This window comes from Myotis daubentonii, chromosome 1 (assembly GCF_963259705.1).
Source record: "Myotis daubentonii chromosome 1, mMyoDau2.1, whole genome shotgun sequence".
Lineage (NCBI taxonomy): Eukaryota > Metazoa > Chordata > Mammalia > Chiroptera > Vespertilionidae > Myotis > Myotis daubentonii.
Window position 1 is genome coordinate 728,502 of NC_081840.1, and position 12,268 is coordinate 740,769.

Below are 12,268 nucleotides of genomic sequence, written 5' to 3' on the forward strand. Positions count from 1 at the left end.
TTGGGGAGGGACCTGGAGGGCGGGGCCTGAGCTCCGCGCGATCCCAGTGTCCCAGGACCTGTGACAGGGGCGTAGGCTTGTGCCCCACAGACAGTGGTATCAGCAGCCGCATGGGCCTCGGTGCCCAGAGAGCCGGCGCTGTTGACCACCTTCGGTGTCCACTCCATGGGGGCCGGGCATGGGCAGAGGCCACAGCCGCCCCTTGCACCCCGTCCAGGAAGCCCGAGGGGACCAAGGGGATCTCCAGGGCAGAGCCAGGAAGAAAGTAGCTGCAGCGCAGGCTCCGTGCGGACTGATATGGAGCCTCCCTCCTGGGCACCAGCCCCCCAGCAGGCGGGACTCTGTATCAGTTTGTGGGGGTTCTGTATCGGTTTGTGGGGGGTTTGTATGGGTGTGTGGGGGGTCTGTATCGGTTTGTAGGGGATCTGTATTGGTTGGGGGGGGGTCGATGTCAGTTTGCTCTGGCAGCCCCAGCGGGAGGGCAGATGGGCAGCTTATACACAGACCGTGTCTCAGTCCTGGAGGCTGGAGTCTGAGGTCTGGGCACAGGCTGGGCTCCTCCCCAGGCCCCTCCTTGGAGCCTGGACGGCCCTCCTACACGTGATCCCCGGTGTCTGTGTCCACATCTCCTCTACAAGGTCACAGGTCGGGCTGGCTGGGACCCACACTCACGGCCTCCATTTACTCTAGTCCCCCCCAAAGGCCTGGTCTCTGAGCACAGTCGCATTCTGAGGTGCTGGGACCAGGGTTTCCACACGTGGGCGGCGGGGGTGGGGTGGGGGGAGGGGACCCAGGCTGCAGCTCCTGTCACTCTCCTGCTCTGCGTCTGCCTTGGGCTCTCCCTGCGGGTCTGACCCGGGCCTGGGCCTGGCTGTGGCAGGCCGCTCTTCCCCACGGGCCGCAGTCCACGCCTGGGGGAGCCACGCGAACACCCGCGGCGGCCCGGAGACGGGGCTCTGCTGCTGCCCTTAACAGCGCTGCTCCTCCGGGGGGTGCAGGCCGCGCCCTGTTCACGGCAGACGCGGGGTCTCTGGGCCGCAGCTGCTCTCCGCCCGCTTCCGCTCCAGCTGCACCCATGGGCTCGCTCACCCGCTCTTCGGCACTGGACTTGGCAGTGGTTTTTTGGATGTGACACCAAAAGCACAGGCAAGATACGCAGACAGACAAATGGACACAGCAGCTTAAAACATCTGTGCTCGAAGGACACTAGGACACAGCGGGAAAGCGGCATTTCCCAGCCCCACAGCCGATCATGGCTGGACGCGCGGATGCTCCCTCTGACCCAGCAGCCCGGCTCCCGGATGTGCCCAGAATCACTGCGGGTCCTGAGGACACACGTGCACCCGTGCTCACAGCTGCCCCTCACAGCAGCCAAGAGGCGGGGCCCAGTGTCCTTTAAGGATGAGGGTGAACGAAGCCGTGGTGTGCGCCGCACTCGGGACCTGCCCCCGGTGCCGCAGGATGGACCTGGGGGCCTGTGTGGCGGACAGCTGCTCACTGCTCACAGGGGACCCAGTCCGAGCGGGGCGGGAGGGTGGGGGCGGGGCGGGAGGGTGGGGGCGGCCCTCTTTATGGGGAGCTTCAGACAGCGATGGGAGTCCTGGAGACTCTCTCACAATGTGAATGTCCCGAACACCTGCAATCGGTTATGATGGAAAACGCTGTTTAACTCAGTAAATGAGTCAGACAGACAGACTAGGAAGAAATGTCACAAACAGGCCTGGCAAAGGGCTCGCATCCTGAAGGAAGGAACCCCTACAACTCCACACCCACGGGGTTCCGGCAGAAAACGAGCAGGAAGTCCCTCCAGTGCCCTCTGCTGGCAAGGCCTGGCGTTGCGCCCCTGGAAGCCCGAGGAGGCAGGTCCAGCACGATGTGGGCAGCAAGGGAAGGCGGCAGCGGAGGAGAGGCTAGGGCTCCAGCCAGCAGGGGGCGCACGCGCCCCAGGCCCTTCGGGTACGAAGGTAACGGCCACCCGCTGGATGACCCAGGAGGCCCACCTCAGGCGTCGCCTGTCGTCCATGAGGCTTGCTCGCAGCAGTTTTGTTCATAACGGGCCCATCAGTAGGAGAATGAAACTCGGTACCCGGTGCTGAGCAAAGCTGTGGCGGGAAGGAGAGCGAGCTGCAGACTCCACGTCCACGAACGCGGACGCCAGGCAGGCGAGGCCACAGCGGCGGGCGCGGGCGCGTGGGCAGGGCTGCTGTGGTGCGGGTCGCCCCGAGGCAGCTGCACGGTGTGGGTTCAGTGGAATCCACCGAACCAGGACTCAGACCCGCGCGCAAATTCCACCTAAAACAACGCGAAGGGAAGCGCCTCCAGGCAGGGCCGCGTGGACAGGGAGGGCGGGGAGACCGGGGTCTTCCATTCTATGTTAAACCCAACCACCAACCACACACGTATGGGACGATCCTCCAAGTTGTTCATAAAAGCGCTTCCGCCAAGTTGGAGTCCTGCTTTGCTGAAACTCCTCATCGACGTGTCCTACCTCGTTTCCGTACAAGGTGTCCCTACTGCCAACAGCTTGCAAGCTCGCGGGGAAGCTCCCAGTCCTGCAGCGAGCGACCCCCGGGGCTGAGAGGCGGCAGGTGGCAGTGCTCCCGTCCTGAGGCCCCACTTCCTGAGGAAACAGCACTCCCTCCCCTCGCCTCCCCGCCCCTGGAATTGGTAGCTGAAACCAAGTGTGAGAGCTCACTCGGAAAGGCCACTGAAGCAGGAAGACAGTATGAGAGCGCTGACAGGCGGTTTCTAACTCCAGGTCTCCAAAAGCAACCCTTGTTTAAGGCTCCTCCAAAGAATCCCCATCGTGCCCTGGCCATGTGCTCAGTGGTTAGAGCGCCGGCCTGTGGATTGAAGGGTCCCGGGTTCGATTCGGGTCAAGGGCATGTACCTGGGTTGCAGGTTTGATCCCCAGTCCTCAGAGCATGTGCCCTGACCAGGAATTGAACCCTGACCTCCTTCCTAGGTCCACACTCACCACTGAGCCGCGCCGGCTGGCGAGGCCTCTTTGAAAGGCAGCTCCTGTCTAAGAACGGCCTGTAACCGCGGCCACGAGAGGGGCGGCTGGCGCTCGCCCAGCGGGGGTTCCCGTCAGGACACAGGCCCGGGTGCCGGCTCGACCCTGTGTGGGCGCTGCAGGAGGCGGCCGATCAATGTTTCTCATCATTGATGTTTCTCTCCCTCCCTTACACTCTCTGAAATCAATAAAAACATTTAAAAAAATAAAAAGAGGCCTATATTCCTTTACTGGTTTTATAACTGGATTTTTTAGGATAAAACACATTTCAGTCTCCTGATTTTAAAAATGTCAGAAACAGAAACTGCGTCTCATGCTTTTATTGTGTTAACAGATGCAGCTGCCAGGTAATCTCTGATTTCCAAAATGTGAGCCAAGAGTTTTAACTTAAATAAAAACCTAAATCACACAAAACGGAGGCTCCTTTCACTGACATCAGACATGTTCCCTCATGGACAGGAGCTGGGAGCCCCACAGGGTTGGAGAAGCAGCCGTGGCACGTGGCAGGTGGGGCAGGGAGTGGGGGGGGGGCACGCGAGCGCGGGGCTGCTGAGCCTCCATCACAGCAGACACGGCTCTCCATCCATCCGGGCGTCTTTCAGAGCCACCCAGCGCCTCGCAGATTCTGTTTCCAGGAAAGACAGGCTGGGTTCCTGCCCTGCCCGCGGGGTGGAAAGACCGCTGTCCTGCTCGCCACGGCAGGGAAAAGGAGCAGGGACCGAGCTCAGACACAGGCGGTGGAGGTGGCCGCCCGCCGCCCGGGCCGCCCGCCGCGCTAGGAGCTGAGCACGATCAGCCGGTGCAGCTGGTACAGGAAGGTGCTCTTGCCGCAGCCGCCCTCCCGCTCCGCCTGCTCCATGACCAGCTTCGGGTCCACCTGTGGCACAAAGGACACGTCAGGCGCGGCGCTGGGCACCGAGGAAAGCAAGTGAGGAATAAAACGCACAGGCACAGGCACACGCACACGCACATGCACAGGCGTGAAGCAGCGGGAAGGAGTGAGTCTCCAAGCAGCGTTTACAGATCGCCTCTCCCACACTCAGCCCACAGCTGTGTCACGTGTCTTCAAATCCCTCGAATAGCACAGAGCCCTCCCTCGGGCACCCCCCACGCTCCTGTGTGGACGTGAGGTGACGTGACAGCGACTTCACTATAAACATACAAAGCCGCACGTTTCCTAAAACGTTGATCAACCTCAAAATGAAGTTCTGCTCTGAGCTTCACCCCTGGGAAACGGCAGGGGGTGGCTGGGCCCCGCCCCAGGTCCCGCAGAGCCTGTCCCAGCAGAGCAGGCTGGGGCGGCCCTGAGGCTCTGAGACGAAGCTGGTCAAGGGCACATGGAGCGAAGGCACGCGGCCCTGGAGAGGGGCCTCCTCACTGATTGGCCGAGGGCGAGGGCCTAGTCAGCTGCCTTCATCACAACACCCGGCTCTAGAGTTACAGCTTGGACCCCTCCCTGGGCCCTTTTCTCAACACCACATTGTACCCCGTGCTCTACCCTTCCGGGGGGGCGGCACCCAGGTGCTGAGGCCCTGCCCAGGCCACGACGCTTTGGGCTGAGCTGGGCCCCAGGTTCCCTGCTGAGGCCCAGACCCCAATGAGGTGAGACCAGGAGGGGACCAGGGCTGGACGAGGTGGTGCGGGTGGGACACAGCTCAAGGGTGGCTGTGCACGGGCGAGAGCAGGGTCCACACCGCACCGGCCCCTTCCCAGTCTCCGGCCTCTGAGACGGTGCGAGTGAATGGCTGCTGGCTCACCCGGGAGGTGGCTGTGACGGGGAGCCAGTGTACGGGGACAGCCAGTGCCCCGACAGCCTCAGGGCAGGACCGGGCCGAGTGTCCCGTCCAGAAACGGCGTCTGCGCGGCCTCCATAACCAGCCGCCTGCTCTCAGGCTGTCGCCACTCACCTGGTTCCACTCGTACGGCTTGTCGGGCCACTTAGGGACCGTTCTCGCCCTCGGTTTCAGCTGACAGAACAAACTAGAAGTTAAAAAAGGACAACGAGTCACCCACTGCACTTTTCCTAAAGAGTCAACCCTATACCTTCCTGCGGAATCACAACCGCAATGAGTTTCAAAGGTCAAAGCGCAGTCTGTTATGCCCGGGACACTGCGGCCACGGCAGGCAGAGCAGGCTCAGGGCGCGGCAGGCCCCACGCACAGGCGGCCCAAGCCAGGCTGCATGGCCCGCGCCCATGCCTCTGCCCGAGCATGGTGACCAGCGGGGACGCCCGACAGCACGACTCTGACCGGTGCTAGCCACAGCGGTTCTCCCTGCGCACAGTCGTGCCCTGCACCTCACAGGCTACCTTACCTGTGACGTGTGAACGTCACACACGTTCATGCAGAAGTGTTTTCATGAGGACCAGCGAGGACAGAGAACCAGAACCAGCCTCTCCCAGCTGCTCCCAGCGCTACACCACCCAGCACAGTGCCCACAGCTACGACGCCCATCCAACGCGGGACACACGCCGTCCGCTCCCACAGCTCAGGGCATGTCCCGGGCGCGGAGGGACCTGCCACCAGCCCCGGGTCTGGCTGGGTCTGGCCTTGGGGGTCCAGGCAGGGCGAGAGGGGGGTCAGGATGCTTGTCCCTGACCTCCATCCCGGGGAGGCTCACAGAGGCCGAGCTCAGCCTGCAGGCCCTGCCCCTAGGGACCCGCTGCCCACTGTGCTCTGAAAGGCTCTCTCGGTTCCATTTTTCTCCAATCACCCCGCGTGGGGGTGCCCCCCAGCTCCTGCCCGGTCCTACTGACACAGTCACAGGCGGCCGCTCCCCAGTGAGCTGGTGTCCAGCGAGCTGGGACCTCTAGAGGCCGCCTCAGCCCTGGAGCGTCAGTCACCGCGACCAGGCTCTCCTGCCCCAAACTCCTGGGAGGGCCCAGCCCGCTGGAGGCTGGAGGTGAGCGCACCACTCACCCCAGGAGCTTCTGGCGGACGCTGTCCTGCAGCTGCGCGACCCGCTCTGGGCCCAGGTGCCTGGCCCCGTTGGGCCCGTCGCACACCAGCTTGTTGATCGCGGCCCTGAGGATGTTGATCTGCAGAGAAAGGGGCGGGAGCGCTCAGTGCACCTGTGCACCTCCCCCGCTTCCCCCCCTTCCCCCCCACTCGTCTCCGAGCAAATTACAGACACAAGTCACGTCCACAGCCACAGCTTAAGAAACAGTAACAAAAACGAAGCAAAAATCAGCAAGAAAGGTCCCGCTTAGCATCAGACACTTCCTAAGCCCGTCTCCACCTTGAGCCCCATGTGGCTGTGAGCACGCGGCTCAGTCTCCCCGGATCGCAGGCCCGCCTCTTGCTCTGCGTGCGATGTTGGCGCAGGAGGGCAGACCCCTGCCGGGCGGGGGGACACAGCAGGAGGCAGCCTCACCTCGACCACGTCCTCGGTGCTGAGCTGCACGTCGAAGGCCAGCTCCATGTCGTGTTCGGGCAGGATGGGCGCCCCGGTGGCCGGGTTCCAGCCCAGGCCGCAGAGGGCCCCGGTGTAGCTCTTCCCCTCCTGGTCGACCCTAAGGGCGAGGCAAGGGTTGGTGCTGCTTCCCCGGGGACGGAGCTGACCCCGAGGTCACGGTCCTGCCAGCCCAGGCGCAGCCACGCGGCCCAGTGCCTGCTCTCTCCGTGTCCACGTCACAAGCGGGGGGTGTGCACAGTCATAAACGACACAGTGACCGACCACCGCCCAGAGCCCTCCTCCTCCCGCTCGGCAGGGGAGACGGCTGTGTCTGCCCCGCAGCTTTCCCCGCCTCCGCAGTCCCCATGCACCCCCTCAGCGAGGCTGCGGAGAAGGGGCACCCCGAGTGGCACTGCCTGGGTTCCTGCTGACAGCTGGCTGCTAGACTTCGAGCCACTCTCACAAGCCACTAACCCCAGTGCAGCCATCACATGGCATCAGACCCATGTGCCGGCTCCACACCCGTCTCCTCTGCCCATTTCCCTCACACTCCTAGAGGCTGAGTGGACCTGCCTGAGCCCCGAGCTGCCTTCAAACAGGTCCAGGCACAGACACCAATGGTCTCTGAGGCTCCCGGCCCACCAGCACCGGGCCCCCACAAGGACAGGGCGCCCACAAGGACAGGGCCCCCACAAGGACAGGGCCCCCACAAGGACAGGGCCCCCACAAGGACAGGGCGCCCACCAGCACAGGGCTCCCGCCAGCACAGGGCTCCCGCCAGCACAGGGCGCCCACCAGCACAGGGCTCCCGCCAGCACAGGGCGCCCGCCAGCACAGGGCGCCCGCCAGCAGCAGGTGTATCGCAGCCGGTTTGCGGCAACCACCTTCTCTGCCGCCCGGTTCCCGTCAGAGGCCTGCGGTACCTGAGCTCCATCACCGGGGCGAACAGCATGCTGAGCAGCGCGGGCAGGCCGGGGATGTGCGGCAGCAGCGACGTCTCCCTCAGCAGCATGGTGGACCCTGGGGACAGGTGCGTGGGTCCCTGTCAGAGTCCCGCTGCTGCCCTGGCCCCAGTCACACCCGCAGCCAAGTGCCCCCGGGGCCGGTCCCACGGCCCTGCAGACGGATGCCTGTCCCAGTCTCAGCCCAGTGACCTCTGCTCAGGGCCTTCTCTCCCTTCCTCCTCGCGGGGCAGCGGGGTCTTCGGGCCACGACTTAGCCCAGTGATGGCGAACCTTTTGAGCTCAGCGAGTCAGCATTTTGAAAAACCCTAACTTAACTCTGGTGCCGTGTCACATATGGAAATTTGTTGATATTTGCAACCATAGTAAAACAAAGACTTATATTTTTGATATTTATTTTATATATTTAAATGCCATTTAACAAAGAAAAATCAACCAAAAAATGAGTTCCCGTGTCACCTGACACGCGTGTCATAGGTTCGCCGTCACTGCCTTAGACGCTCCCTGTGCAGCCGGGCGGGGAAGAGGGAGGGGCAGTGCTTCTGGGACAGGGGAGGCCGAGGCTCCCTCTCTCAGACCTACCGCTCAGGGAGCAGCCTGACCACCCGACCACATGCCTGCACCAGCCCCAGGTCAGGGAGCCGACCACATGCCTGCACCAGCCCCAGGTCAGGGAGCCGGAAGGAGCTGGGGGGAGGGGGGAGCAGGGAGGGGGAGGAGCAGGGAGGGGGCACAGCCGCACTCACCAGTCGCGTTGACTGAAAGCGAGGCTGCCACCAGCACCCTCTGGTGCAGGTCCTCGGGGCTGTCGCTGATGGCCACCGAGTTGATGCTCTCCTTCTCGATCCAAACGCGCCTGGAAGGAGGGCACAGGTGCTGTGGGTCCCGCCGGGGCGTGTGGGTGCCCACCCGTGACGGGTCCCCGCGCAGAGGCAGGGAGCACAGGGAACACTGCGTCCCCTCCGCACCCCTCCCCTGCACCACTGCCCCTCTCCCTCCCCCACCTCAGTGATCGCACCCACTCCCTGGCGTCAGTGTCACCCACGTGCTGACAGCGCTCAATGTCCACTCGCCGCAGACTCCGCCTCTCCTCCCGACCTTGGCGGCCCCCACCTGCACCCCAGGCAGCCACCCAGGGAGCTGCGCGCCCCTCCCCATCATCCCACACGCTCCGGGAGAGCAAGAGCGGGGGTTCTGGATGCCGTGCGGACCACATGCCCCACCAGGTGACAGCGACTGGCCTCTGTGTGCTTCTTCCCGGGACCCTCCCCCCCGAAACCCAGCGCCCACCACGGAGCGCCCGCCGCAGGTGCCCTGGCCGCGTGGAGCGAAGGCTGAGCCAGCAGGCCTGGCGGGAGCTCCCACTTCCACAAGATCCCGGGCGGGGCCTGTGCTGCTGCGCCTGGGGCCTGAGGAGCCAGGGCTTCCCTTGCAGCCAAAGTGACCACAGAAAAATGCACGCAGCAGGGCTGCCCCCGGGCACCTGACCTCACACCAGCTCTGTCGCCCCCTGCTCCCCACCCAACTCCCCCCTCCACTAGTGCACTCTCCCCAGGGAGGCCTCCGCTGCGCTGGACCGTTCCCACCTGGCCCTCACCTCCCCCGCCGCACACCTTGGCCGCCTGCACCCGTGAGGCCTCAAGTTCTCTGGAAAACCTGCCTGTGTGGGGGGCCCTCCCGGTGCTTTCTGAATGCTGTGGCCCCGAAGACCCTCATCACCTGCCGTGTAATGACCGCTTTCTCCTGCATACCCCACACTGGACCCAACATTTTTGGGAGGTCACTGGCTGCATTTGTTCACTACTGACCCCCCAAACTGTGCAGTTCTCAGAACCTGGGGGCAGTCCCAGGTTTGCTGAATGAATAACAAAAATAATAAGAACAGAAAAAAACAAAGTCTTTGATGGAAAATACTAAAAAATACCTTACACAGAATGGCTTTCAGATCAGAGAGAGAGAGAGAGAGAGGGAGGGAGGGAGGGAGAGAGGGAAGGGGAGGGAGGGGGAGAGAAGGAGAGAGGCTGGGACAGTTAGAAAAGGTACCAGCGCCCACATGTTAGGGTGCAGGAGAGCCATTTCTGACGAGCTCTGTACACATGGGAGCAAGAGTGAACGCCCACGGGAACGAGCAAATCGTACCTGAACTTGGATATCCTGGTCAAACTGTGACACTTCAGCTCGTAGGGGTTAAAAGGCCCGTGAAGTACTACCTGTGCACACAACACACACGTTACCAGGAAGCAAGATACCCCTTAACATGCATTTTAAACCCACAAGTCGGCTCTATTTTAAAAAAAGAAAGGTGCGCCCGCCGGCAGGCTCAGCGGTTGAGCATCGGCCTATGAACCTGGAGGTCGGGGCACAGGCCCTGGTTGCAGGCTCGATCCCCAGTAGGGGGCATACAGGGGGCAACCCATCAATGATTCTCTCTCGCCATTGGTGTTTCTGCCTCTCTCCCTCCCCCTTCCTCCCTGAGATCAATAAAAAGGTCCTTGTCTGGACTCCCCGGCAGGATCCCAGGAGGAAACCACTCCTCCCTCGCCGTGCACACTGCAGAGCCTCTGCCCAAAGGCCACGCGAGCGCGCCAGCGCCGGGGGCGTCCTCTCCTGCAGCGCCCAGCGCAGGGTGGGCAGGCCGGGGCGCAGTGCAGGTGGCACAGGAGAGGCGGACCCCAACAGGACAGGGCGGGGCGCCCTCTCCCCACAGGCAGGCCGCAGGACCCCAACTGGCGCCAGCTCACCTGTGGAAAGGTTGGTCTAAAAAGGAGACTCGCCCTGCTGGTGTGGCTCAGTGGTTGAGAGTGTCAGCCCGCACACTGAAGGGTCTCGGGTTCGATTCCCGGCCAAGGGCACGTGCCTGAGTTGTGGTTTGCTCTCCACCCCCAGTCGGCGTGTGGGTGGGAGACCACCACCGTGTCTCCCTTCATCAATGTTTCTCTCTCCATCTCCCTCCCTCCCTTCCTCTCTGAAAAGCCATGGAAACACGTCCTCAGGTGAGAAGTAACAAAACCAAGTGACATGCGCTTGCCTATGACTTGTGTTTGAGAGACGAGTCCAGGCGTCCCCTACAGCAAACCCCGGTTTCTCTTGGTAACAGGCTCCCGGGGGAAGGGGTCGGAGAGCCAGGAGAACGGTCATGCCCCCCCCCTGGGGTGGGCAGCGCGAGCGAGGTCAGGAGGTACCTTGTGGTTTGGGGGCCCCAGCTTGTTGGAGGAAAAGCTGTCCAGCAAGACCCGGATCAGGTGCTTCTCGCTGTCCTTCGTGGGGGACGGCACACACATGTCCGTCACGTGTTCTGATTTGGAAAAGAGACCCTTGAGAGCTTCGTGGCTTTGCTGGACAAAATGAGGAAAGCGCGTTTTACTACAAGAGAAGTCGGTATGAACAGCCCTTTATCCCAAACTAATCCAAGTGCTTCTCAGGCATGACCTCTCCCTAGCTCGTGGTGGGCAAACCACGGCTCGCGAGCCACATGTGGCTCTTTGGCCCCTTGAGTGTGGCTCTTCCACAAAATACCACGTGCAGGCGCACACGTACGGTGCGATTGAAACTTCGTGGCCCATGCGCAGAAGTCGGCATTTTGCCAAGCCACAGTTTGCCGACCACTGCCCTAGCTCATCTCCGGGATCGAGGTGTCCGGAGGTAATTCTACCAAAGACACGAGAAGTGGGACCAGCTTCCAGAGGGCTCGGCCCACGCCTGCACTGCCTTCCACCTAGAGAGCCAGGCGGGTGGAGAGCGAGGAGGTTGGAGAGCGCTGTCTGCGGGGATGTCACCAGGACTGGAAGTGTGTCCACAGATGGGCAGCTCCCGCTCACAGCCCCCCACCCTCCGCTCCGGCAGGGTCACAGGATGGAACCCCGCCTGCAACAGCAGCCTGGGCAGCGCCCCTCTACCCCGCAGACCAAGAGCAACAGCTGCAGAAAGGACTTTCCCACTTTAAATGTTTGAACGATAGGAAACCAACCTCACACCCAGCCACCACAGTCTCTGAGAAACCTCGCTGACCCAAGAGGGCAGCTCAGGGGCTAACAGGAGGCCCCCGCGCCCCCCGTGCGCACCCGGGACTCATAGCACTCCTCGGCCAGCTCGGCGTGGCCCTCCTCGATGAGCACATCCCTGATGTTGACGAAGTCCTGCAGCCCCGAGGACAGGTACAGGTCCACGTGCAGGACGCTGTGCACCACGGAGAAGACCTTGACGAGCAGCGCGCGGCCGCTGACCAGGGCAGCGAAGCGCCGGCTGGCCTCTCCGCTCCAGTGCTCGCCGCACACCAGGGACCTCGCCGAGGGGCGCAGCCTGCAGACCTTGAACTCCAGCGCCTGTGGGCAAGGGCAGGGCAGGCCAGGTCACTGAGCCAGCCACCCCAAGGGTCTGCCCTGTGACTCACAGTGCTCTCGTAAACCCACTCTAGCCCGGCCCGTGTGGCTCGGTGGTTGAGCTGGTCCCATAAACCAGGTCACTAGCTCTGTTCCCAGTTGGGGAACAGGTCCAGATTTTGGGCTGATCCCCAGTGGGGGGTGTGCAGGAGGCAGCGGATCGATGATTCTTCTCACATGGATATGTCCACCTCTCTCTCCCTCCCTCTTCCTCTCCGTAACCAATAAAAAAGCACCGGAGCTGAGTGAGGCTCCAGGGGGAGGGGCCTGCGTTCGCTCCTCAGCAGCAATGCAGGTGCAGAAGGACGGTCTCAGCAGGACAGACTGCGGGTCCGGCTGTCTCCGGCCACCGGAAGTCTCCCTGGTTTCAATGTGACCAGAAACCTTATACCAAGTACGAAACCATCCGTGTATATATATTTTTTAAATATATTTTGTTGATTTTTTAGAGAGAGGAAGGGAGAGAGATAGAGAGTTAGAAGCATTGATGAGAGAGAAACATCGATCAGCTGCCTCCT

The 12,268-nt window shown here is 62.4% G+C and overlaps 1 protein-coding gene across 1 annotated transcript in view; it reads right to left on the bottom strand.

The window, feature by feature from the left end:
• Positions 1-3,639: 3,639 nt before the first annotated feature.
• The window catches only part of TDRD9 (tudor domain containing 9), a 53,476-nt gene continuing 44,847 nt past the window's right edge, over positions 3,640-12,268 (bottom strand). Inside the window, exons 29-37 of the mRNA XM_059660822.1 lie at positions 11,433-11,693; positions 10,554-10,706; positions 9,511-9,581; positions 8,118-8,227; positions 7,333-7,429; positions 6,389-6,527; positions 5,935-6,053; positions 4,924-4,996; positions 3,640-3,893 (exon numbers count right to left, since the gene is read on the bottom strand). Of these exons, the coding sequence (XP_059516805.1) occupies positions 3,792-3,893; positions 4,924-4,996; positions 5,935-6,053; positions 6,389-6,527; positions 7,333-7,429; positions 8,118-8,227; positions 9,511-9,581; positions 10,554-10,706; positions 11,433-11,693 (1,125 nt within the window). The 3' untranslated portion in view covers positions 3,640-3,791. The remainder of the gene's footprint in view (positions 3,894-4,923; positions 4,997-5,934; positions 6,054-6,388; positions 6,528-7,332; positions 7,430-8,117; positions 8,228-9,510; positions 9,582-10,553; positions 10,707-11,432; positions 11,694-12,268) is intronic.